Consider the following 27,940-nt stretch of genomic DNA (forward strand, 5'->3'; position numbering starts at 1 on the left):
TTTTTTTTTTTTTTTTTTTTACGATATCTTGGTTTATAGCAAAAACTTGGGTGAGCATATACATCATCTCAGATCTGTGTTGGAGGTGCTGAAGAAGAATACTTTGTATGTTAAAATGTACAAGTGCAAGTTTGGACTTAAGGAGATCGATTACTTAGGCCATGTGATATCTGGTTCGGGTGTGAGGGCTGATCAATCCAAAATTGCATCCATGTTGGAGTGGCCAGTTCCAACTTCTTTAAAAGCTTTAAGAGGCTTCTTGGGCATAATAGGTTATTATAGAAAGTTTATAAGAAATTATGGTGGTATAGCAACTCCATTGACAGCATTGTTTGAGGAAAAATTCATTTGTGTGGAGTGATGAAGCAACAACTTTTCTAAGATTAAAGAAGATAGTGATTGAACCTCCTGTCTTGAGGTTATCAGATTTCACCAAAAGTTTCACAATTGAATATGATGCTTCTGGTTTGGGCCTAGGGATTGTGCTTATGTAGGAGGGCCAACCTATTGTTTTTTATAGCAAGGCTTTAAAAGGCAAAGCTCTTTTTTGTCCACGTATGAGAAAGAGCTTTTGGCTCTTGTTTCAGCAATCCATAAATGGAGGTCTTATCTGTTGGCACAAGCTTTTAAAGTTAAAACATATCAGCAAACATTGAAGAATTTGTTGGAGCAAAAAGTGAGCACTGAGACTCAACAGAAGTGGTTATCAAAGTTGATTGGTTATGATTTATTTATTGATTACAAGAGTGGTAAGGACAAGGTTGCAGATGCACTTTCAAAAAAGTCTGAAGAGGATATGGCAATTGTAGTCTTGATTACTTTTCCAACTCCTATATGGATTGAAGAACTAAAACAGTCATACTAACTCTCCTCTTTCATTAGTGACATTTATTCTAAACTCCAACAAGGTTTAAAGGGGCCAAAGCATTACAACATTCAATAGGGACTTCTTTTAAGGAAAGGAAAGATAGTGGTGGTTCTTCAGCCACCTTTTAAAACAAAAATATTTTACCATATCCACTATAGTCCACAAGCTGGTCATGTGGGGGGTATCACAAGACTATCCAAAGAGCCAAGCTAGATTTTTTTTTAGGAAGGCATGAGGAAGGACATCAGGAGGTTGATTCAAGAGTGTGATGTTTCTCAAACTAGTAAATATGAAATCTTGCTTCCAGCTGGTCTTTTGGAGCCTTTACTAGTTCCAAACTCTCCATGGCTTGACATATCCATGGACTTTATTAAGGGACTGCCTCAATCAAAGGAATTTTCTATTATTTTCACAGTAATTGACAGGTTCACTAAATTTGCCCATATCTTTCCTCTTGCTATCTTTCCTCTTGCTCATCCTTTTATAGCAAACACAGTGTTTCAAACATTTTTTTTCTAGTGTTTTCAAGTTGTATGGAATGCCCAAATCCATTGTCTCAAATACGGATCCTATATTCACAAGCTCATTTTGGAAAGAGATTTTCCAACTTCACTTTACTTTAGTTCTGCCTATCACCCACAATCTGATAGGCAAACTGAAGTGTTAAACAAATCTCTGGAAGGTTACTTGAGATGCTTTGACAATGACAAACCTAAGGAGTGGAGTACTTGGCTGCCTATGGTTGAGTGGTGTTATAACACTAGTTACCATTCTTCATTAAAGGTTTCACCCTTTTGAGGCCCTTTATGGGTATTTAGCTCCTAAGTTGTTGGCCTACATTTCAAGTACCATTGCAAATGAAGCAACAGACCAATAGTTAAGATCAAGGGAGTAGTTGATACAGCTGTTAAGGCAGAATTTGATTGCAATACAATAGAGAATGAAGTTTTATGCAGATAGGAGAAGGATCGATAGAAGCTAAGTTGGTGATCGGGTCTTTTTGAGGCTTCAACCCTATAGACAAAAGTCAGTGGCCATGAGCCACAACTTAAAACTTGCTCCAAGGTTTTATGGTCCTTTTCAAGTGATTGAAAGAATTGGATCTGTGGCTTATAAACTGAATCTACCTTCTCCTTCAAAGATACACCTAGTTTTTCATGTATCTTGTTTAACAAAGATATTGGGCCCGTAAATCATACCACTATCTACTTTGCCTCCTGTGGATTCTCAAGGACAGATTCAACCTAAACTCGTCTATCTTGTAGAGAAGAATGAAAAAAAAGTTAGGAACCAAGCTGCTACAGAAGTTTTATTCAAGTGGGTGGAAGCACATCTTGAAGACAACTCATGAGAATTGTTGTAGAAGTTAAGGGATCTTTACCCACACCTTATGGGCAAGGTCCTTTGAATGGAGAGGACGTGACAGGACCCTCAAGGACCTTTAAGGAAAAGGGATTGTAAGGTGAAGTATGATTGTGTTGATGAATTTGTATAAAGAGGTGAGGTAAAACAGTGTTTGTAGTTAAGTGGACGTGCATTTGATGAAGGGCATAATGTAGTGTGTGAAGTATAGTGAAGGGCATAATGTAGTGTGTGAAGTATAGTATAACGTCGTCGTTTCTTGTGTTGAAGTTTGATTGTATTTTGGAGGTTAGAGATTCCTCAAAAATCTCTGAGCAATAAGAGAAGTGTTGTGGCTTCTTTATTCAATTCTTGATGTTTCTTAAGTTCTTGTTCTTGGTTGTTTCCTTCAGTTCTTGTTCCATTATGTTCTTTCCTTATTTTCTATCGTGAGAAGTGAGGAATACCATTACATCTAGCCCCATTTGGGAAGCTATTACCTAGAAGCGATAAAAGTATCATTTATTTAGTTCTTGTTTCCTTGTAAAAGATAGAGAGATAAACTACACAAATCTCTCTCAATTTATGGGAACACAATATGAGATATGATATATCCTTCCTATTTATTTATTGGTACCGATCAACACAAGTAGGGTCACTGGGAAGGATACAGAAGAGGTCCTCTCAATGCAAAGTCAGGACGAGAAGGGGAACGGGAAAATCAATTAATTATTTATAAATTATACCTTCATCTGGCATCGGGTTCATGTTCCACAAGACTAAAATTTGATCAAAATTAGTAAAACGAGTACAGTAGCACAAAGGGAATAGGATTGCAGGTTCAGAACCATTGGTTCACTCATAATTAGTAACATGTAAGAATCATCAGTTTTTTCTTGAAAAACAGAAACACCAAACTAATGGGATGAAGATTACTTGAGAAATATCCCTGACCAAAAGGAACCCATGGGAGCTCACTTCATAAAGTCAAACTGGTCTGCTGCCTTTTGAAATGGTCATCTCTTCAGATTGAATCTCAATGTCGCCCATGGCTTCTGCTTATTGAGTGGTGTCGAAGGACCTTTTGATCACGATTGTGGTGATCATCCTACAAGAGCAAATTCAAATCAATGCATAAGCTTTGACACCAAGAATTGAACTATATATAATATTGTAGGGGAGCCAGCAGCATAGAATATGTTTCTTTATTGGCACCGGATTTCCGAGAACAGCATCCCGACTAATCCCGAGGGATGCACAAGCTCTTGGCAAGGAGTTTCCAGCAGCATAGAATATTGAGTTGAGTGAACTGCTCTTTGCAAGAGACGCACTCCATGCAAAGAGGACAAAGAGCTCAACCTTCCAAAACATCTGAATAAAGCTTATCTATATTTGATTCTGTCAGCAGTGACTAATGTGATCCATTTCCTATTTATAAAAAGGAACACGCTAGATACTACACCACCATCCTAGTTGACATGACAGTTTTATTAACCCTTACATTTAACAACCATTGTTCAAGATTGTAGGATCCAAAGGCCATGAATTAGTGCAATGTGAACAGTGGGATAGTAGTGGAGAAGCTGTATGGTTTCTAACATTACTATTTCATAAATGCTACTACATGAAGTGGACTACATCTCAGATAAAAATTTCCACACTCCAGCTGACTCGTGGCTAGGCTATTTTTTTTTATGTAAGTACTCGTGGTTAGGCTATAATAACAAGCAGTGATAAACAAATTGGCTTCAGTAAAAATAGAATCTGTGACTAACATCTCCACCTTGGACTGGCTGTCAAAGTTTTTAAAGTCCAAAACATAGCATTGACGAAACTTAAAAGACAAGCGAGTAAATACAAGAAAATTGAAGAAATAAACAACTCATAACAATGAAAAAGAAACAGAAAAAAGAACATTGCGCATGTTGCTTAAGAAAATTGAGAAAAACAAACTTATAATCCATTGGAAGGGGTAAAAACTCAAGACGAACCTTATACAAAGAGGCTGCTGACTCAGACTGTACCATTTGAATTGCGATATTGCCAAATGATCGCAAAGCGTCCAGTGCATCTAGTGTCAACTGCCACCCACAAAGCGCAATAGCATCAGCACCAGTGCTGGAACCACAACTATTACAACCAGCAGTTGCAACATTTCCATTCACCCAGGGGCAGAACTGGTTGTGATGGACAATTGGATCAAATTCCATAGCTTCCTCATAGTTGCTTTTCCCTTTTGGAGGCCCTGAAAAATTACATCGACAATAAAAAAGTAAGAATAACACAAATAAGTGAAATATTAGAAAATTTAAAATATTATAAGACCTGGCATAAAAATTCCAGGTGGAAGTAACCCAAGGGGAATGCATGGAATTATCATGTAAAAAACCCTGCATAAAATTGTAAATGGGTAATGGAAGTTTGGATGACAATGAACCAGGTTATACAGAAAGCTCAATAGCCGTTCAGATTTCTGAGTTAGGATATTACACTTCCAACAGTGTACCACTAACAACCCAGCACAGAACAAAATAGGGAATGTGGTAGTGTCCGAAATTATCTGGGATATGTTCGTATTCTATGCACAAGAAGACACATTGCTAATTGTTTTTATTGCATACAAAAGAATCAAGATGGTGATGCAGGCACGATTGTTTTGAGTGTTAGATCAATCGGCACTGAACTCGACAGTTTAGATCATGGTTCATATTGAGTGCAGAGGTAGGCTGATGTAAATGAAAGTCAACAACAATGCAAGAATTATTTCAAACCATGACAAATAACTGAGCAAAAAAACATCAAGACAATTAAGTTGTATGCACATGAGGAATTAACTGCTTTTCAGCCTTTTCCCAAAAGAAAATAAATCAGCAGCAGCAGCAGCAAAGGAAAAGGAAAGAAAAGAAATGCTTGTTAGATGTCACTTGAAACACTCATTGTGCCTCAAGTAATCTAAGATTTTATTAAAAAACGCAAAAGGCATAGCCTAAATCCACAAGAAGAATACAAGATGGAACGCCTAAATGAAAAATTGAAACCGGGAACTCATTATGCACATTGGGTTAAGGACATAATCAGTATTATTTGAGATTTTGCTTTTGGGAGTTAAGAGCTCTACCTTGCACTTATACACACAAGCGCGCATGTAGGTATGGCATCTATGGATACCATAATATTTGGGGAGTCATTGTTCCAATTTTACCCTGTATAATTAGAAAATAAGGGTCGCCTATTTTGTTTTTACAAGGACTCGCCCATCTTGCCAACCTTAAGCTCAAATGGCACTACCTCCTCTTGTAAAAACGAGGTGAAGGATGAGAATGAGCGGTCAAAGCACATTCCATGCATGTGTAACTTATCAATTAAAAAGAAAAAATCTAAGTAAAACAATCACTGATGTTTCATACGAAAATCCTACAACATTATAGAAAAATAGTAATGGAGTAACCCACTACATGTAGGTAAAGCTAAATAGCCTCAAGCGCCCAATGAGCAAAATAAAACCAACACAATTGCCTTCATATCCAAATTTTAATGTCTCCTTCTTGGGTCTTTCTACACAGTCCCAAAAGTTTTTTCCTCAGCTAAACTACATCCAACTATCACGATTGCAGCACAGCAAATATTTTTTTTATAAGTAAAATATAAAGCTTTCGTTCAAAAAATGAAAACAAATAAAAAAAAATTGAAATATTAGGCCAACTTTCATATAAATAATCAAATCAGATTAAGAAAGTGAAGACTTAGAATCTGAAAAGCTGCAGGGCATAATTTGCTAAGAAATCAATAGTCATACAAATTAACGACGCCACTAGAAATGCATAACCTGACTCTAGGTCCAAGCAATTGTTTATTAAAGAAGATTTACCAGCATTTGTAACCTCTTTCTTTGTTGTTTTATTAGCATTGCAAGAAAGAGAAGGGTGGGCATTGTTCTCTGGTACCAACTTGTCACTTTGACTTATCTTTTCACCACTTTCAACCGATTCAGTTTTTGCAGAACCATCAACTTTTGAGCTGCTATCTTCCCTTCCAATGGATCGAGGTAATATTTCCTGGCTATCACCATGGGGATCTTCCCTGTTAATCTCATCTGGGACAATCTCATCCATAAGTCCAGGATCTGTAGCAGATTCACCCGTTTGGCCCTGATTTTCAGCATCTTCTGCTCTAGGTTCCACATCGCCAACTACACTATCAGCTCTATGAACAGATGCGTCAGCCCCATGAATTTCAGCCTCATGACTAGCACACATCCCAACACTTCCTCCACTAATTCCAAAACTAAACCCATCCCTCGCTTGAACAGTCACGGTCTCTGCATTGAAAAGTTCTTCCCCATCATTTGTACTACTGATACCCATTTCTCCAGGGACAGCAACAGCTGGCCGGAAGCCAATGCTCTGCTGAGCTTGGTTACTATAGTCCAATTCGGATGTATCATTCATGTCCAAATTGCCATATATACTAGAAGAGGGGAAATGAACATCGTCAACATCTGCAGGATGATTTTCAACACTTTCCATGGAGTCATCATTCACACTATGGAAACCAGTATCCATAGCAATGACCGATGATGCACGCGTCGAATCCCTAGCCGATTGGATCCTTATAACTTGGTCAACTCCTTCCCGAAACAAAGCAACTCTGTTGCCATCAGTGCATATTTCGAAACCCATTGAATGACTAGGACCAGCACCAGATGTATCTCTATTATATGATGAACAGTATGTATCAAATATGTCAGATTCACGAGCACGCTTCGAAGGCCCAGCTGAATATTTTCCCCCATCTGTGACTTCATCACCATCACGATCAATGACTGTGCCCTCAACACTATCAGCTTGCTGCAGCCTTATGTGTGGTCTATAACAGGAGCTTCCCCCTTTCTCCAAGCTTCGTTTGCGAGAGCTGGGACCTCGTGATTCATATGAAGCTGCATGGTCACCAACCTCACTGCCTGAGGGTTGCCCAATTATTAGGTCCCTACCCATATCTGCATCATGAATATTTTCCAACATTGTTGTCCTGTCAAACTGAGTAAAAGGTAAACCACCTGCCATTGTGAGATTAAGATCAACATCTGTATTTGGCAGCAATTTTCCATCGTTTGTCGTTGCAACTTCATCACGGTCTTCAGTATGTTCTCTTTCTGTATCATCAGCAGCAACCCAACCACTAATTCCACTGGCTGCACTAACTCCACGTGTTAATCCCAATTTTTTGCTTGCATCAGGAATTTCAACATTGTTGGGAGTGAAACGTGCAGGTCGAGGAACTGTAACAAAATCTGATATCCTAACTGTAGCACCACATAAGCAACAATCTAGCAAAGGTAACCTGGACTCGCATATAGAATCCTTAACCAACACTTTACTCTTCCCAGTGTCTTTTTTAACTACAGCAGTCAGTGGTTTCTTGACCGTTCCAGGATCTTGTGATAGATGGCCCTTGGCCTGGTTAGGGCCAACAGAACATCCATTCCTAGCTGATTGAGCAGAATGCTCTTCGCAGTCTTGAACATTTAAAACCCAAATTGGTTCCCACCCACAGAGGCTTATAAGTTTCTGGGCCTGCGAAAGCAGAGAGATAAATAGAAATACACAAGAATACAGATAAATGGAAAAAGTAATGATCAGTAGGGCATTATCAGCCACTGAAAGGTATGTTAATATATCTTACACGAGAATATAAACAAAATGCCCCATCTTGAGAGCTTTCATGTTCTGGGATACTCTCTGGTTTAGTATCTACTTCCCCAAACAAAAAGCATTCAACCTGTGGGCCGTGAGAAACCTGCATTTTCTCAATTGCTGATGCAGCCACAATGGGAAGATATTGAAACTGCACAAGTCCATCACATCTATCCTTATATCCCCCAATTAGGGCAGACTGAGGAGTTGGAGGAAACTGCACCAAGCTATCTGGGCAGCTATTTCCCCTCCAAGGACAACTAACATTGTGCACAGCATCCAGCTGTTTGGCAAAGGCTTCAGCAGCATTTTGAACTTAAACCATGAAACAAATAAATAAATAAAGGAAAAATAATATCAATATTAGCAAGGACCATCTCATTCAAATGTTACTGAAACACCAAATAAAAATTGTGTAAACAAGGAGAAAATAACAAACAGATTAACATAATTGAAATAGGAAATTAAAATGATTAAAAAGGGAACCAGGGAAACGGGTGCAATACTATAACTTCAACTAAGATTAGCAAAAATGTAAGCTGAAAATAAGGCAATGTCAAGTCATTCGTGAGATAAACCATAAAAGGTGTATGTTCTTTTCTTGTATCTGACTTTTTTCACTTCTAGATAGGTCTTCTCCCTTGTATACTTTCTGTATACTTGGGTTGCACCTTCTGGATTTTTTAATGAAGATTTCTTACTTAAAAGACAAACCTATAATAGGTGTGTATTCAACTTGGTGGTATAAGTTAGCTACTACGGAGAAATCACAACTCAATAGAGAATGCAAGTTTCAGTATGAATGAAGGTCTACTCCCTAAATCTTGGCGAGTTACAACTAATCTTATCTCCCCACTTCTTTATCTTACTTGTTCTCCCTTCAAATAACTTCCTTCCTCCACCTATCTAGCAAGCTGCGCTAAGGTTCAATCATTCAAAAATTCACCAGAGTTTTTTTTTTTCCTTCCAAAAACAAATGTTTGATAATACCCCCACCACATTGCGTAGTAATTTCAGAGTATTAGATAAAAGAAACAAAAACAGTTGACTTGAATTAGCTAACCTTCAGAAGGGGTCCAAGATGGTATCAATGCAAAACTCAAATATGCACCACATGATTCACATTCTATTTTATCAACATCGACGTTTATCCAACCTCTCTGAGCACAAGACAATGAACTGATAACCTGAAACAAATCGGGAAAAAAAGTGAGAATACCTCCAAGTGATCTTGAATCTATATCTCCAAGGAAAGAAGATTTTTGGTGCGGCAATGATATCTTTTGCATGTGTTAACGACCAACTTAGAAGCTTCAGTGACTCGCATTAAAGCATAACAGAGACTGAGTTATAATATCTCTACTTAAAGATGTGAATGTATACCAATAAAAAAAGATACAAGCTCGTATAAAGGGAGAAGTTCTTGCCATTTATAGGAAGGGGTGAATGGAATAGGATCCCATTGCTTGGAAGGGAGAAGTTCTTACCTTTTATAATGACTCCAAATGGTTCAAATTATAATATTGGCTAGTCCTTTTAAAGTATAGGCTCAAATGTGGCTTGAGCTTTTTTTTTGGTCACTATAAATGGTGTGCTGACAATTTCAACCAAAGTGTGAGACTTGAGTGGTGCCACCTATGATGGAATAGCCTGACAAGGATGTCAAGGATTTAGCAAGGGGAGATTGTAATACCCACGACTAAGCGTAGGAAGGTGGTGAATGGTATTCCACATTATGTTGGAGGAAGTTCTTCTTACCCTTTATACTCATTCCAAGGGACTATAACTGTAATATTGATTAGTCTTTTGGGATGTTTCTTACATGTGTGGGTGTCTGAACTTTTTTAAGCTGCAAAACTGATTTGAATGAGTTTGATGCTATTTGTTAAAAGAAATTTGAAGACTATAAGGCTTGGAAGGAAGTTTAGCCTACCTAGGACTTTCGACAAGTCAAAAAAGTTGTAGGAAATATGCCAGATTAAGGAACAGATATGTGAGAAGTTTTAGGAGCCCTAGAAGACTTAAAACCTATGATACCCCATAGTGAGTAAGTATAGGAAGGTAAGTGGTGAGTGATATCTCACATTGCTTGGGTGGAAGAAGTTCAAGTCCTTTATAATAAGTTGAATGGGCTCCAATTGTATTATTGACTAGTCTTTTTGGAGTATGGGCCCAAATGTGAATTGAGACTTCCTTTGATTGTTACAAATGATGTCAGAGCTGAATTGGGCCTTCCTTTGATTGTTACAAGTGATGTAAGAGCCAACTCTAACCAGAAGTGTGGGACTTGAGCCATGCCACCTATAATGGAATGACCAAGTGAGAATATCGGGATTTAAAGGGAGAGATTGGATATCTTGTACTGAGTGAGTATAGGAAGGTTAGTGGTGAATGGGATCTCATGTTGCTTGCAAGGGAGAAGTTCAAGCCCTTTATAATGAATTCAAGGGACTCCAATTGTAATCTTGACTACTTATTTTGGAATATAGCCCCATATGTGGCTTGTGCCTCCCTTGACTTGTCATAGAACTCCCATCTGCAGTGCAACCTCATTTCCCAAGGTATCCTTTATAGATAACCCTGAAGGTTCAATAGAAGATTCTAAAGCTTCCACCAGCATTCTTTTTTTTTACAAGTATAAAGAAAAAAAAAAAAAAAAGTTGCTTTAGAAAGACTCAAGCTGGTGGAAATTACCATAAAAAGAAGTTCCACCAGCCAGCTGTTGCTTCTATAGCAACTTTTTTTTTTTTTTTTTACAAGAGTAAATTTATTGATACGAATAAAATAGGCATAGCCCATGTACACAGAAAGTATACAGAAGAATACCTAAATACATTATAAGATCAAGAGATTAAAAACAAGAAGTCAAGCACATTGTTTCCAATAAGTACAATAGCTGAAAACCAAAACATTAAAGTGTGTACAAAAAAATTATGCAGCTCTGCCATTGTACGCTCCCTATCTTCAAAACACCGCTCATTTCTTTCTGACCAAATACATTACATGATGCACAACGGAATTATCTTCCACACTAATGCCACTTGAGGACAGCCTTGAATCTCCTTCCAACAGGCCAATAAATCCACCACCCTTAAAGGCATAACCCATGTGACATCGACTCTTCTAAAGATCTCATCCCACAATACCCTTGTCACCTCATAATGCAATAGTAAGTGCTTCACTGATTCTCCATTCTTTTTACACAAATAGCTCCAATCTATCAAAATGCAACCCCTCTTTCTCAAGTTGTCCCTGGTCAATATTCCCAAGAGCAGCAATCCATACAAAGAAGGCCAATTTAAGGCACACGAGACCTCCAAATAGACTTCCAAGGGAAATGTGCATTAGCTTGTGATATCAATATTTTGTAGTACGCCCTGACTGTACATTTCTTGCTGCCATTAATCCTCCATTGCATCTTATCCCCCGTGCCGTGGTATTTCCCGTAGAGTATATCAAGCTGAAAAAATCTGAAATAGTGGGCCCAATCATGAATATCCTGATTGAAGAGGACATTCCACTAGGGAGGGCCACGAGAAGATACCTGCAAATCTACCACAGTAGCACCCTGTTTGCTGCAATACGTTAGAGAGCTAGAAAACTGTGTTAAGAGCATGATCTCCACACCAAACATCATGCCGGAACCTAATTTTGGTACCCTCTCCAGCCACGAACCGGGTACGGCTTACAAAATTCAACCGCCACTTCCTAATAAATTTCCATAAACCCAAACCATACCCCCCCCCCCCTATTCACTACATTGGAGCACCAACCCCTCCAATCACTTCCGTGTCTACAATCAATAATTTCCTTCCAAGATGACTCCCCTTCGAGTGACACCTCCGCAACCATTTCTCCAATAAGGCTTTATTAAAGGTCCTTAGGTTGCACACTCCTAGTCCCCCATTCAAAATTGGGGAACAAACTTTATTCCAATGAGCAAGATGAAATTTCTTTTCCTCCCCCACTCCCCTCATAAGAAGGCCCGAAATAGTTTCTCAATCCTGTTCGCCACCCCTGCAGGCGAAGGGAACAAAGATAAAAAAAAAAAAAATAGGTGAGAAGATTCGTTAGAGTACTCTTAAGTAGTGTGAGCCCAGATAGTTTCTCTATTTTCTCCACGACCCCATCCCAAATGGCTTTAGCCTTAAAAGTCGCCCCCAATGGGAGGTCCAAATATTTCATAGGTAGCAAGGATACTTTACAATGCAAGAGGCAGCGAGGATTCTATGCACATGAGTTGTCATCGTGGATGCACCAACAGCCATTATCGCTTGATTCTGTGCAGGTTCCGACATTGTGGATGCGCCAACGACCACGTAAGGATCATCGAGAACCTCGCGACTGCAAGAAACCTCGTCGTTGTCTTCTATTAATGTTGTTGCCACCGGCGTAGCCTTAGACTGTAGATCGGCAACCTTCCACAAGGTCGCCTGAACTTGTGCTAGCGACGGTGGCTCGGACCCAATCGCCGAAGAGTCAGCTCCCCCTGCACTCTCTTCCTCCAGACCGGGCCTAGCTGTGAAAGGGTTGAAAGCCGCCCCAAGGGCTTAGGCCCAACACCTGGTCCCAGAGCCCTTTCCTTCCCCTTCGGCTGACCAGAAGAGCTAAAACCATTGGGCCCTCTGTGCCGGCCTAGGTCCATGAGCCTTGAGCCCATGTCTTGAGCCTATAAATCTCGACCACAACCCAGGCCCAAGCCCGACTACAGAGTCCCCTTGCCCTTAATGCACCGTTTTAACCAATTTACTTCATCAATTAAAGCCCCCAATCGATCCTCCATTTCAGCCAAAGCCTGAAGTAGAGTTTCCTCTTTCAGACCCACCACGTCCCTGCCACCCCCTGATGACTCTGATCACCTACCGAAAGAGTGGTGCCCACTGACCTTGGCATGCTTACCCTCTCTGTGCACTTCTAGTCTCGAGGCATCTCCTTCTGACCTTGAAGTACCTCCCTGTACGATCGAGGATTCAACGTGTGCATCGTCGTCGTTGGTGGAGGCAACCGCAGAGAGCCACCTTCTCTTCCAACTTCCTTCAACACATCTGCTAGTTTCCTCCAACCCATTCCATCCTTATCCCCTGGAATGAAGATAAAGCTCCGAACGACCTCCCCCGCCATACTCCACTAAGGCCATGAAGATGCCTCTGAAGTTGGAACAACACTAAGCTATATAACCTCTATCCCCTTCTCGGTGAGTAGTGTAGAACTCCTTTCTCCCAACCTTCAAATTCTCCTCCAAAGCTTTAGAGAACCAACGAACTGTCGCTAACCCCAAACTCATCTCTTTTACAACTTTCCATCCTTCCTCAGTCAATGTTACATGGCGTCCATTCCTTACAACCTCAAACAGTTTGGTTTCTATCACAATGCCCTTTGAGAAACCCATCCTAAGCACACCACACCCCCAAACACCATCGTATAACGCACTCACAGACCACCCAAACTCAACAGAGAGAACAAGTGTTTGTTTTCCATTGTCGAGAGAAAATATACGGAGAGAAAAATACACAAAGCCACCTTACTACAAACTCTTTAGTCTTCACAGACTCTATAGCAACTTCTTACATGAGCTTTTCTCTGTAACAACCAAGGCAGAGTTACTTCAATATCATATTTGCTCTCTACCCTAGTTAGCACTACTCTCCCGAAGGGATAAAGTCAAAGGTAAAGGAAGAGACAATTTCTTCAGAAAAGTGTTAAAGATCGAAGACACCAACAAAAGTCTCTCAAGTATCTGATAAGGTACTACCCATCAGAGTGCAGCATGATGGTTAAAGGGCAGACAGGGGATGAACTGTAGACTCAAACATCCTAAATTCGATTTCGCATAATCAACTCCCCTAAATCACCTAATACACAGTTTTGACGGTGGGATCGTCTATTTACTCCCTATAGGTGGTTCAAGGGCCCGACCTTGGTGAGGTTCCACATCATCAGACAAAATAGGAAGAAATATTGTCTAGTGCTAAAGATATTTTATGGATTTGGTATCAGAGCCCACTAGTCTAAGGAAGATTTGTTATATCAATGTGATGCAAACCTTGTGGAAGACAAGTGGATATGAAGTCTGACCACATAAAGGGTGGAGAGAGTATTTGTAATATTTTTTGAATGACACATGCCAATTTATTAGATTATTTAATTTCAGAATTAATGGTTCCTTTTTCATATTTAATATTCTCTTTGCTTTCTTTTGCCTCCTGAATAAATTCTCTTGATCTTTTCTGGGATGGGAAATGACAAAGGAAGATTCACACCTAGGTGTGTATTTGACAAAGTGTCAACTTGACCAGAACTTGAACTGATTTCCAAGAAACCTACAAGTACTCAGTAATTAGTCTTATAAACAATGTAGCATCTTTGGGCAATAGAAATTACATTTAGGAGTCACCAAGAAAGATATGCTTATCCTTGAAATATAAGCAATATGTCTTAATAGCATTTTTGTTGGACATTCCTGATGCACACTCGAGTAACACACGGAAAAAAGAATATAAACTAAAGATACAATGATAAATACAAATGCAGTACACATACAGGTAATCCCCTTATACCTTATTTAAAAGGAAAATAATCTCTAATGTTTGGCATTTTTCTTGGAAACAATATCTCATGCTCAATAATAAAAAATCCAATAAGTTGTACTGTTGACATAATTTTTAGCACATTTTGCACATAAAATACCACAACCAAAAGTGTTTTGTCTTTTTTTTACTCTGGAGACCATGTAAACACAACATGTCTTTTATCCAATTAAACCTTGAACCCATGTAGCAAGCAAAAGCATTTTATATAGACAAACAAAATAATTTATATCATCACTGTGTCTGGAAATCTATTAAGTTAATTAAATGACAGGTCATTCCTTATAAAAACTGAAAAGCAATCTAAATTCTAGAGAAACTCAGTTTTAGAATATAAAACGAACAGTGATCAGTTGATAAGTATCAATAAAAAGTGATATTTTCTATTCTACACTGCTCTAACATCGGATTTCCATATATCTTAATCCACCAGTCCAGTTTCAAACCTTAGGCTTCCACAACCAATTTGAGGGCTTGAAGGTAGCCAAACGTCTTAGTAAATCCCCTCTTTCCCATGGTCTACATGAAGGTCTAGATGATCCAAAAGCTGAACCACCAGCACTTGTGCTCATGGAAGTCCGTGGTGGTTGTGAACCAACACAGGACAAAGAAGCTGCTTTGGAGCCATGTCCATGATTGGACCCATCTATACTGCCAACATTTGTAGGAACAGCAGGTGAGGATGCCCCAGCAGAACTGATAAAATGCATAAAGCATTAAGCTTGTTCACAAAAAATAGTGTACAAAAAATAGTGCACCAAATCAGTTCTGTGAGATATATAGACTCTGGCATCTACCAAGACATCACATCAGAAAATATCATAGTACTTGGTTAAAAACGGGTGAGGGATCAAGTTAATAATTAAAGAGCTCTGCATACGGCAGATCAACACTAGCCTATACTCATTTCTTTCTTTTTTCCCTTCATTGTTTGCACATATTCTCAGCTTTTAAATAACTTCCATCCCAATATCAAGGTTGAGGGAAATTCCAATAGTGACAATTTCAAAAAAATTTTGAACCTGAATGGCTTTTTCATAAATTTTTTAATCAAGATGGCATTTATTTAATTCCAAATCTGAATGGCATTTCTATAATTTTTTAATCTGATGGAATTTCTTTAATGTTAAATTCTTGTAACTTTTAACTATGTTAAGTCATTCTCCCTCTGTTTTTTAGATCCCATTATTTGCTCTTTTATTTGTCTTTTATTTTTATTTTTATTTTTTATTTTTTATATTATTTTTTTTTGTATTTCAAGTCAAGTTTGTATTTTTTTATATTATCTTTTACACCAATATCTCTATCTTTCTTTTTTATGGGTTTCAATATATATTCATTTTATAAATTGTTGATTCTTACATACATACACAATAAAATTGTTAGAACTAATATATAAACAACTAAATATAAATAATCCCAAAATGGTAACCCGAATGCAATAGTACTAAAATATTCCATTCTAGTGCCTAATTGAAATGATCGCTGGAATGGAATTTTCAAAACTTTGAACATAACCCCACCCACCCAGCGCTAGTCAAAGCACACTGAAGCACAAAGTGCAAAGGCCAAAGCGCCTAACTTACCAAAAGTGAAGCACAATTACAAAAGCATGTTTTTTTCCCTCTCTTTTTGTGAAAACTTAAAGTAAAAAGCGCACTTTTGTATTCTTTTATAAATATATATATATATCAGTTCAAGACCACAACATGTAACAATTGTTTTTTAAGTATTAGCTAAAATTGGAGATCTTTTACACACCATGACACCACAAGTTGTCAAATGTGATATATATGCTTCCAACCTGATATATTTTTTTTTATATAAGTAAAAATATTATATATATATATATATCAAAAGGAGTAACTAAGTACACTAAATGTATATAAGAAAACACCTTGCGCATAATAGAAAACCCCTAATAACCCAAAAAGCCCGTGAAAAACAACCCAAAATACACCAAGCCCGACCCCAACCCCTTGCTTCTAGTAGAACTAAAAACTCTACCCAAAAACCCCACTCCAACCCCTTGTTTTCCCGTCTTCACAATGCCCTGTCTTTAGATTTCCCTCTAGATGAGCTACCACCCTTAGCGTCATAGTTGATTCCCGAAAAAAGACATAACTCCTTGCTTTTCTTGGAACTTGATTTGGTTTTAAGTGCGTGATTGCCTCGATCGTAGTGATTAGTTTTTTAAATTGGTCTTCACATCCTCCATATGAAATTCTCACGAACTGCTGAATCTCGTTAACTTTAGGTAGAATCCAATCCGCTATTGGAGGAAGAGAGACCAAGGGAGCCACAATATCCCCAGACATAGTATCCACCTGCACCAACGCCAAATCCATATTCAAATCTGGTACCTCCTCAGAAACTCCATTGGTTCTCTCCAATGGTATGACATCAAGTCCCTTTACCTCTGGTGACCCTTTATACACAACTTCAGCAAGTCCTGTCACCAATGGTCTGACACCATTTTCCTTCAACTCCGACGAGGGAGCCATACTCTATGCTGATATAATAATCCATGTTCACATTTTAAATGGTTTGATATGGAATAACTTGTGTTAACACAAAAATCAATGCCTTAACCCCCAGGGGTTGGCTCAAAACAATTTCTAGTGGCCATTGGATTGAGAGAATTTCTTCTTGAATTATCCGATGTGCACTTGCAAGAAACTCCTTGTCGAGGGCCTATGCACCTCGAAATTAGTCGAGACTTTATACTTAGACACTCGGTCCAAACAATAAAAAGCACAATGTTGATGTTCATGCCTTATAGTACTTGATGTTCATGATGCATTATACTCAAAAAAATTGAGTTAGAAAGACTAAATATATTACTATCTTGCTTTTTAAAACCTTTTTAACCCTAGGGTTGGCTCAATTAGTAAGGGCCTTAGTCTTGTTGATATGCTCCCTTCAAGTCTAAGGCCATGTTTGGGTAATGAGATGAGATGAGAAATTCTCAAAACTTCTCACAATTTCCTTCTCAACTATCACTCAAACACAACACTTTTCAATTTCAATAGTTTTTCATCTAATCATTACCTAATCATTACAACTTTTACTAACTTCAAAACGAAATACAAAAATCAATACAAATTTTTTAAACTTAAAAGAAAATATATTAAAAAATTATATTCAAGCAATTTTTTAACTTTATAATATTTTTATTCAACTTTTTCTCTATCATTTTCCAAAACCCAATAAAACATCTTAACTCAAACTATTTTACTACTATTCATATACCATTTCATTACTATTAACAGAATTTTGAGATACTCCAAGTGTCTAAATGAGCCTTAAGGTTCAAACATTTGGGTGCAAACAATTTCTAGAGGCAACATCCCATTGGTGAAAAGCCAATGATTTACTAGATCTATGTGATGGGGATGCATTACACAGCTCCAGGGTTTAACTGGATTAGAGAGAGATTAAGTTTTGCATGGTCATCTTAAACAAATCATTTTAAACATGCATTACAAAACTATTTTATTGTATTTTATTGATTTTTTGTTATTACATATCATCTTAAAAAATATGCGGTTTATTTCAATTAAGCATGTGCTTGCACTTTGCGCCTAGGCTTTAAACGAAGTTTGTGCCCAAGTGTACCTATTGCTTTCACCAATACTGCACCCGACCAAAACCGTGTATCAAGTAATCCAAGGAAACTCGTAGTGTGGAATCAAACCGAGTATATCTCAGTATACAACTCACCTCAAGCCTTCCCTTCGACCACTAGGTTGACCCTAACTAATAGATAACAATAATTTTTGTTTTCGAGAAGTTCTTTTGATCGGTAATCGAAGTATTTTATTCATAAAAGTAGGCAAAACCCAAATACACAGGGAGTATATACATGAGAAATATCTAACTAGAGTTTACAACTGATGGTAAAAAGTCATGGACACTTAAGTCTGTTACAAACAATGGCCCCCACCCATGAGAACAATGTTTTAAAGGAAAGGACTTTCAGCTCCTCCATTGCCTTCTAGCAGTTTTTGAAGTTTCTATCATTTCGTTCCCGCCATATACACCAACACATGCAAATAAGGATCATTTTCCAGATTGCTGCGACTTGCGAATTCCCTTAGAGACCTCTCCAGCTAGCTAGAAAATCCAACGATCTAAAAGGCATGACCCACAATACACCAAGTCCTGAAAAAAAAAAAAAAAAAAATCCCACAAGGTCCTTGCCACCTCGCAGTGTAGAAATAGAAGGTTTACTGATTCACCCTCTTTCTTACACATATAACACCAATCTAATACCATTATCCGACGTGTCCTTAAGTTATCTATGGTGAGACTTTTGCCCAATGCTGCTGTCCAAACGTAAAAGGCAGCTTTGGAAGGAGCTTTCATCTGCCAAATGCTCTTTCCATAGAAATGTGTGCATGCCTGGACTTGTTAAAACTTTGTGAAGTGATCTGACAGTGAATTTACCTTTTGTGGAAGGGCTCCAAATCATCCGATCCATGGTACCCTCAGTCATACATACGGAATACAGTGCCGCATAGAACTCTGTGATCTCCTCCAACTCCCAGTCTTGAGCTTCCCTAATGAAATCTACATTCCATTGAGGGAGCCACTAGAAAAAAGCAAGTGGTCCGCTATCGCTGCATCCTTCTCTCGTGCAGCCCAAATATGACAGGGAAAGTGTCTTGGAGACTTCGGTCACTACACCAATTGTCATACCAAAATCTGACACGAGAGCCGTCAGCCACTACAATATGTGTCTCCAAAAGAACTCTCAACCCTTCCTTATGTATTTCCATAGACCCACCCCATATGGGCCACGTACCTCATTCGAACATCAACCACTCCATGTCTCCCCAACCTGTGCATCTATAACAGTCTTCCACAAGGTCTCGCTTTCATGTTGATACCGCCACAAACATTTACCCAATAGAGCTTGGTTGAACTCCCTCAAGTTACGAATCCCCAATCCACCCCTAGAAATTGGAGTACAAACCATTGACCGGTTAACCAAATGGAACTAGAACTCATCCCCCAAACCCACTTCACAAAAAGTCGCATTGTAGTTTTTCAATAAAGTTGACAACCTTTGCTAGAAGCGGGAGCAATGACAAAAAATAGGTAAGTACGTTGGAAAGAGTACTTTTAATCAAGGTGAGCCTACGACCCTTAGACAAATACAACATCTTCCAAGATGCCATTTTGCGTTCCACTTTCTCAATCACTACATTCCAAATTTACTCTGATTTAGATCCCGTTTGGATTCAGAGATGAATTAAGATAGTTTTAGATGAGTTGAATAAAATATTTTTAAAATATTATTATTATTTTGAGATTTGAAAAAGTTAAATTGTTTATTATATTTTGTATAAGAATTTGAAAAAGTTATAATGATGAGATAAGATAAGTTTTCAATGCAAATCGAGGCTTAAAGGGAGCACCCAAAAAAAAGCCAAGATACTTTAGGGGGAGAAAATATACCTTACATCCCAAGAGGGAGGCTAGAGTTGCCACTTCGGGAATAGTCCCCACGAGTACCAGTTTAGACTTTGAGAGGTTAACTTTCAAACCTGAGACAGCTTCAAAACAAAGAAGGAGAGCCCTCACAGATTGGATATGCTCGAAATTTGCTCCGCAGAAGATGAGAGTATCATCCGCAAACAAGAGGTGAGAAATATCAATAAAACCATAATTACCATTCCCCACCAGAAAACCATAAAAAAACCCACCTTCCGCAAGGCCCACAATCATCTTACTAAGAACTTCCATGACAAACAAAAAAATGGAGAGAGTGGATCCCTGTCTCAAACCATGCGAGTCGTCAAAAAAACCTACTGGTGAACCATTCACCAATATAGAAATGCGAATTGTTGAGACGCAAAATTCTACCCAATTCAGCCATTTCTCACCAAAACCACATCTTGTAAGTAGATAAAGTAAGAACTTCCAATTTACATGATCATAGGCTTTTTTCATATCTAGTTTGCAAAGTAACTCCGATTCTCGAGATTTGAGTCGTCCATCCGACACTTCATTAGCAATTAAGACCGAATCCAGAATTTTTCTACCTTTTAACAAATGCATTTTGCGGATTAAAGATTAACTTTTCCATCACCGTACTCAATCGGTTCACTACCACCTTGGATAGAATCTTGTAAACCTCATTCACGAGGCTAATGGGACGATAGTCTCAAACATCCACTGATCCCGCCTTTTTGGGAATAAGTGCTAAAAAGGTAGATTCATACATTTTTCAAAACTAACATTTTTTTATAGGTAAAAGAGGTTTTATTGATCCACATAAATAGGCAAAACTTGAATACACAGGAAGTATACACGAAATAGCCTAATTACAAAACTACATGCTACGGAGAGTAGCGTAAAAGTCATTAAGACTCGTTCCATTCAATACAATAGAAAAGGCCCAAAGCAACAATGTATGAAAAAAAAAAAGCCCTAAAACCATCCGGAGAGCGTTACCTATTCTCGAAATAATGGCCATTTCTTTCGTTCCATGTGCACCACATTAAACATAAAGGCACCATCTTTCATACAGTTGTGATCTGGCGATTGCCCCTAATCCCTCGCCAACAAGAGAATAAATCTATCACCCTCCTAGGCATAGCCCATGCAATACCAAGCCCAGAGAGGATTTCATCCCATAATACCTTAACTACTTCGCAATGAAGAAGAAGGTGATCTGCTAATTCCCTGTTGTGTTTGCACATGAAGCACCAATCCATTATGTAGAGTCCACGCTTTCTTAACTTGTCTGTAGTCAGTATTTTACCATGGGATGCCAACTAACCGAAGAAAGCAACCTTGAGGGGGACATTGCTCCTCCAAATGTTCTTCCAAGGGAAGGCATTGAAGAGGTGAGTCGTCAAAGCCTTGTAGTGTGAACGAACTGAAAATTTCTTGTTCCCTGTGCATGTCTAGAATAATCTGTCCTCCCCTCCTGCCCATTGTTTCAACGCATATAACACACTGTAGAATTCAGTGATGTCTCCCACCTCCATATCCTGGACAACTCTAGTGAATCTCATGGACCAATGAATGGAATCAGCAATACTGTACATATTATCAGCCACCGAGGAACCCTGATCAGACGCAATCCTATAAAGAGAGGGGAAAGCGTTTTTCAAAGCGATATCCCCACACCAAATATCGTGCCAAAACCTGATTCGCGTGCCCCTTCCCACCACAAACCTGCCGTTACCAAGAAAATCATCCCAACCATTCCGGATAAGTTTCCAAACTCCCATGCCATAAGCCCCTCTTACTTCCTTAGAGCACCAACCTCCCCAAACGCTCTCATATTTGACATCTAGAATATTCCTCCAAAGAGCATCTCCCTCCTGATGATAACGCCATAAACATTTTCCAAGAAGTGCCTTGTTGAAGGTTCTCAATTTTCTTACACCCAACACACCGCAAGACAAAGGGATGCATATTTATCCCATTTAATCAAATTGAACTTTTTTGTATCCTCTATCCCTCATAAGAAATCACGGAAAATCTTCTCCAATCTATTCGCCACCCCTGCAGGCACAAGAAATAAAGAAAGGAAGTACATTGGGAGATCAGATAACGAACTTTTAATAAGTGTGATTCTCCCACCCTTAGACAAGTAAATTCTCTTCCAACCCGCCAGTTTGCCTTCAATTTTCTCAACAATCCCTCCCCACATTACCTTGGATTTATGAGGGGACCCAAAGGGAGTCCAAGGTACTTCATAGGCAAGGATGAAACCTTGCAGCCCAAGATGCACTTAAGTTATTGACTAAGCCAACAAGAACTACTTCCGACTTTGATAAATTCACCTTAAGGCTAGATACAACTTTAAAGCAAAGTAGAAGTGCTCTTAGGGAACGAATTTGATTCAAATCCGGGTCACAAAAAATCAATGTATCATAGGCAAAAAGAAGAGGAGAGACTGTCAAGCTTCCATGCAAGGAACCACCCACCGAGAAACCCTAGATGAAACCCCTATCCACCACCACTTCCAGCATTCTACTCAGCACATCCATATGACTAGAATAATAAGAGTGGGGATAGTGGATCCCCTTGTCTCAAACCCCGAGAATTGTTGAAGAAACCTTCAGGAGTGCCATTGACCAAGACAAAGAATCTGACAGTTGTAATACAATGCTTTATCCACTGACACCATCTTTCCCCAAAGTCGTACCTACCAAGTATGTACAACAAAAAATCTCAATTCACATGATCAAATGCCTTTTCCATATCCAATTTACACAAGATACCTGGAATGCCGTCTCTGACTCTACTCTCCAGGCATTCGTTAGCAATAAGGACCAAGTCTAGTATTTGTCTTCCTTTCACAAAAGCATTTTGGAACTTCAAGATGATCTTCCCCATGACTTCGCTAAACCGCTTCGCTAGAACTTTAGAGATGATCTTATAAACCCCACACACCAAGCTTATGGAACGGAAATAATTCACTTCCACCGACCTCATCCTCTTGAGAATAAGAGCGATGAAAGAGACATTAAGGAGTGGTTTGGATTCAGAGATGAGTTGAGATGGTTTGTGAATAATAGAATAAAAGTTGAATTGTTTATTATATTTTGTGTGAGAATTTGAAAAAGTTGTTCTGACATTTGAAAAAATTGAATTGTTTATTATATTTTATGTGAAAATTTGAGAAAATTGTAATGATGAGATGAGTTAAGGTGGGTTTTGAAATCAAATGAAGCCTAAGGCTCTTCTCGAATTTCATAAAAGAGTAAAATTCAATAAAAACCTTCATTAGATCCTCCTTGACAATGTCATAACAAGCGTGAAAAAAAGCCATTGGAAAGCCATCTGGACCTAGTGCTTTATCTTTGTCTATACCTTTTAGCACACCAAGCACCTTGCCTTCTTCGAAAGGCCTCTCCAACCAAGTCGCACTCGTGTGGTCCATAGAATAAAAAACTAGACCTTCTACCTTGGGCCTCCAAGAACTGCTCTATCAAAAGCTTATCATAAAAGTGGACACTATGATCCTTAATATCATCTCTACCCAATAAAACCCTGCCCTCCTCATGAAGGACCTCTATGGCGTTGTTTCTTCGATGAGAGTTTGCAACTCTATGAAAAAACTTTGCACTCCTATCCAATGTTTTGAATACCATACCGGATGTCGTACAGATCAAAGCACTGGAACGAAATATTTCGGTACCGGTATCGTTTCGTGTACCGTTTCGAAATAGTCGATATATGAATAAATTATATATATAAATATATATATAAATTATATTTCAAAATAATAGTTTATATATGAATAAATTATATATAAATACATATATATATAAATTATAAATAGCCTAGTCTGAATTGAGGGTCAAAAAATGAGCTTGTAGTGTAAAAAAATGAAAAAAAAAAATTTAAGACCGAAATATCGACCGGTACACAAGCCAAAATATTGGCCAGTACGACCGATATTTAGGCCGGTAAGAAATATATATAGTATCTGTACCGGCCCAGTGGCCGGTACGGCAAAACCGACCGTACCAGCCGGTACGGTACGGTATTAATAACAGTGCTCCTATCCCCTTCCTTCAACCAAAGGACCCGTGATTTTTGCCACCATGAGATCTCCTCCATAAGAGTGATTTTTTCCAGCTCATCAACTACAATCATTTTCCTTGCCCTATCATCGGCTTCCACCTCTTTTTCATCAAGTTGTTGCAGCTCTATAAAGAGTTTGTCCCGCGGGTCATTGATGTTCCCAAAGACTTTCAAATTCCATTTTCTTAGATCATTTTTCAAAACTTTAAGCTTCCTAGCTAAAACAAAACTAGGAGTGCCCGTGAGCTGATATGAGGCCCACCACAAGCTGACTTTCTCTAATAACTCATCGATCTTCAAACACAAGTTCTCGAACTTAAAGTATCTCTATCCCTCATGAAGACCCCCACAATCTAGCAAACGGGGAAAATGATAAGAGCAAAGCCGAGGGAACCGTTTTTGGCATAGATTGGGGAAGTAGACCTCCCAAGGAGGAGAAACAATGAACCTATCCAACCTCGATCAGGCCCTTTTGTTTGACCAAGTGAAGTCTCCCCCTGCTAAAGGAAGATCCACCAAGTCTAACTCAAATAAAAGAGCTGAGAAATCAGCCATTGCTGAACCCGTGCTAGAAACCCCCGATCGCTCACTCGAAAATCAAGTGACGTTGAAATCACCCCCGATACACCACGGAATATCCCACCAACTGCACAGGCCAGCAATCTCGTCCTAGAGAAGTTTTCTACAGCTGTCATCGTTGGGCCAATAAACACCTAAAAACTCCAAACCAAAACCATCATCCACATTCGAGAAAGAGCATGCTACCGAAAATTCACCGACGCATTCCTCCACAAAGTTAATTGCTTGTCAATAGAATGGGATTTCTCAGCAACCAAACCAATTTCCAACGCCGATATGCCTTCTTGCATGGCGTGTAGGTCAGAAGACTACCCAGAGGTAGCTGAATGGAGTTTCTGTAGCTTCCTGCCATGCGCTAGCACTCCCGACGAACCTCTCGTCGTCTCCTCTGCAAGGATCTGAGATATCTTCTCCACCGGCACCAAGGCACCTTCACAGCTGTGGCGGCAGTATGTGACCCAGAGAGGGCCAACACATTGTTCTGTGTCTCGCCGGTGGACAGTGCTCTTCCATTGTTGAAACCACTTGTTGTGCAGCCTCCTTTGACGTAGAAAGCCCACCGTCGCGTTGACCCCGATACAGCCTGAACCACCCAATATAGCTGACTAATTCCCAACGCCACTCCTAACCGCTTCTGCATACAAAATTTCTTGCCTCCCCAGCCCCTTTCCTTTATCTGCTACTCTATAGATGGTTGTTGCTGACGTTGGCTTCTTATTTACCCGTGGATTTTCTAGCAAGCTAGAGAGGCCTCCAAGGCAATCCTCAAGTGGCACCAATCTGGAAGATGGCCCTATATGTATGTGTCGGTGCATTTGGCAGTAGAGAAATGATAGAAGCTTCAAGAATCGCGAAGAGGATATGAGCTTAAAGTTTTCTTTTTAAAACCTTGTTCAAGGGCGGGGGTCAATGATTTTAATGGGCTAAATGTCCATGATTTTCTATTTTTAGTTGTAAACTCTAGTTAAGTACTTCTCATGTATACATACTATGTACTTGGGCTATGACTTCTTTCCTATGAATAACACTTCTTGATTACCTATTAAAAAAAAATTAATCCTTCCTTTATAAATCCGTCAAACCCATTAAAGGAATCCACGTCATCACCAATAAAAATGTGCTACATGTCAACAGAAAAAGATCTAAAAATATTTAAAATTAAAAAGAAGGATTCAAATAAAAATAAAAATAAAATAAGAAAAAACTAATAAAAAAATAGAAACTTTAATTTTTTTTAATAAAAAAAATGCACAGTAGATCAAAGGGGGTGGTCATAGCCACCCTAGACCCACTTGAGGGTGTGTGGTGTGCATGAAAGGAATGCAACACTCGAAACTTTGAAGAATAAGTGAGGATGGTTTTCATAACTAAAAGCTCTTGTGGTTAACACCCCCTATATTGCTAGCATGAAAGCTAACAACAACTCTTGCTTCTCTAGTTATCAGTAATTCATGTCTCTGTGTTTTCCTTTATTTTTTTATAGGTAAACAAAATTTTATTGATCATAGGAAAAGGCAAGAGCACAAGTATACAGGACATACAAAAGCAACGCCTAAGCGTGCTAGTTTAGTGATACAAGGAATTGATGAAAATTCATGTCATGAAAATCAATTACAATTGACCAATGGAGTAAAATATTGAAAAAGAAACTTATAAGCTCATTCATTGACCACTCTTGATCTTCAAAAATTCCTCATTCCTCACCCTCTAAATACACCACCATAAACATGTTGGAACCATCTTCCATATTGCTACAATCTTAGAGTTGTCCCAAATGCCTCTATGAGAAGCTAGGAGGTCAATTACCCTTCTTGGCATCACCCAAGCTAACCTCATACGAAAAAAGACTTCATTCCACGATGTCATGGCAATCACACAATGAAGTAGAAGATAGTCGATAGTCAATAGATTCTCCACTCTTTTTACACATGACAATGATTCAACGATTCCTCAAGTTGTCTAGAGTGAGGATCTTCTCCAAAGAAGCTGTCCATACAAAGAACATTGCTTTTTAAGGGTGCCTTTATCTTCCAAATACTCTTCCATGGGTATACATTTGTATTATGTGTTGTCATGGCTTGGCAGAAGGAGCAGACTATGAACTTTCCTTTCTTAGAGGGGCACCAAAAAATCCTATATTCAACTTCCCCCATCAAACGGGTAGAGTATACTGAGTGATTTTCTTGCATACTTCCTATGTACTTGCGTTTGCAATTTAATAAAATTGCTTTATCAAAATTCAAATTGGGAATGCAAGAAAATTAATAAATACAAAACCCGTACAGGTCAGAAAGCAAATGGGAAGTGCCAATACGAATTTCCCAAATTTGAGTGCTACATTACCCACTGTTTTGGACACCCAAGTTCAGTTAGACCACAAGTACAACTTATGTTTACAGACAACCTGGTGAGCCTTTGAAAACCTATTTGATAAGCTCAATCGAGTTTCTCATTTTACTAATCACATGTACAGCTCTAGCGCCGGACATCGAATTCACCTCCCACTTCCTTTCCTCCGCTTTCCCGGCAACCAAACAGGGCCTAGAGCTCCCAATCCCGGACACGAATAAACTGAAACCCTAACGTGAACTCCACAAAATAACATTCAAGACTCGCCGACTTAATTCGAAACCCTACTTTAATTCAATTCACAGACTTAAAAGAATAAAGAAAATCAAAGACAAAAACAAGAATTGAAGATCAAGCTTGTGATTGAGAGAGGGAGAGATAACGGTACCTGGCAGCAGAAGCTGGGTGAATGGTCCCTCCGGAGCTGATAACCTCCTCTCGCATTCGTGTCTCTGACTCTTTGCCCCAAATTTCGAAGCGATGAAATACGAGAAAAAAAGAGGAGGGAAGTGCTATTTATACCGACAATATTCGTCCGCGTAGCTTAAAGGCAAATGTTATTTCACCGAGGATAGCCACCGAGAAAGACTACAATCGGTTTTTTTTCTAGTTATTAAAGAAATATTTTTAAATAAATTTATGAATTTTTGTTTATATATTTAAAATAATTTTAAAAAAATCTATTTATCATCATTTTTCTTATCATCACATGATGTGATATTAAATGATAGGTTTATAAATAAAATATAATAAATAGTCTATAGTTATCTAATGTCAAATCATGGGATGCTAAGAAGATGATGAGTAATCGTTAATGACTCATTTGGATACAGAAATCATCTCACCTCATCTCATCTCATCATTACAATTTTCTTAAATCTTCACACAAAATATAATAAACAATTCATTTTTTTAAAATCTCAAAATAATAATAATATTAAAAAATAATATTCTAACAATATTTTATT

At 38.6% G+C, this 27,940-nt stretch overlaps 1 protein-coding gene across 1 annotated transcript; it reads right to left on the bottom strand.

Annotated features, from left to right (window-relative positions):
* Positions 1-2,920: 2,920 nt before the first annotated feature.
* On the bottom strand, positions 2,921-27,501 carry LOC121267727. The gene is made up of 7 exons (XM_041171745.1): positions 27,361-27,501; positions 14,936-15,185; positions 8,966-9,089; positions 7,892-8,217; positions 6,078-7,782; positions 4,201-4,454; positions 2,921-3,317 (listed from the first exon to the last, which is right to left on the bottom strand). Exons 1-7 carry the CDS (start codon positions 27,414-27,416, stop codon positions 3,246-3,248), a joined length of 2,787 nt encoding a protein of 928 aa, XP_041027679.1. The 5' UTR covers positions 27,417-27,501; the 3' UTR covers positions 2,921-3,245.
* Positions 27,502-27,940: the final 439 nt, after the last annotated feature.

Source organism: Juglans microcarpa x Juglans regia, chromosome 5S (assembly GCF_004785595.1).
Source record: "Juglans microcarpa x Juglans regia isolate MS1-56 chromosome 5S, Jm3101_v1.0, whole genome shotgun sequence".
NCBI classification, from domain to species: Eukaryota; Viridiplantae; Streptophyta; class Magnoliopsida; order Fagales; family Juglandaceae; genus Juglans; species Juglans microcarpa x Juglans regia.

Coding starts and splice junctions, on each gene's coding strand:
- LOC121267727 (XM_041171745.1), bottom strand. CDS start 27,416: ATGCGAGAGGAGGTTATCAGCTCCGGAGGGACCATTCACCCAGCTTCT. Junction 9,090..14,935: donor ATTGGTTGTGGAAGCCTAAG/GTTTGAAACTGG, acceptor GATTTGTTTCAG/GTTATCAGTTCATTGTCTTG. Junction 8,218..8,965: donor ATCTTGGACCCCTTCTGAAG/GTTAGCTAATTC, acceptor TCATGGTTTAAG/TTCAAAATGCTGCTGAAGCC.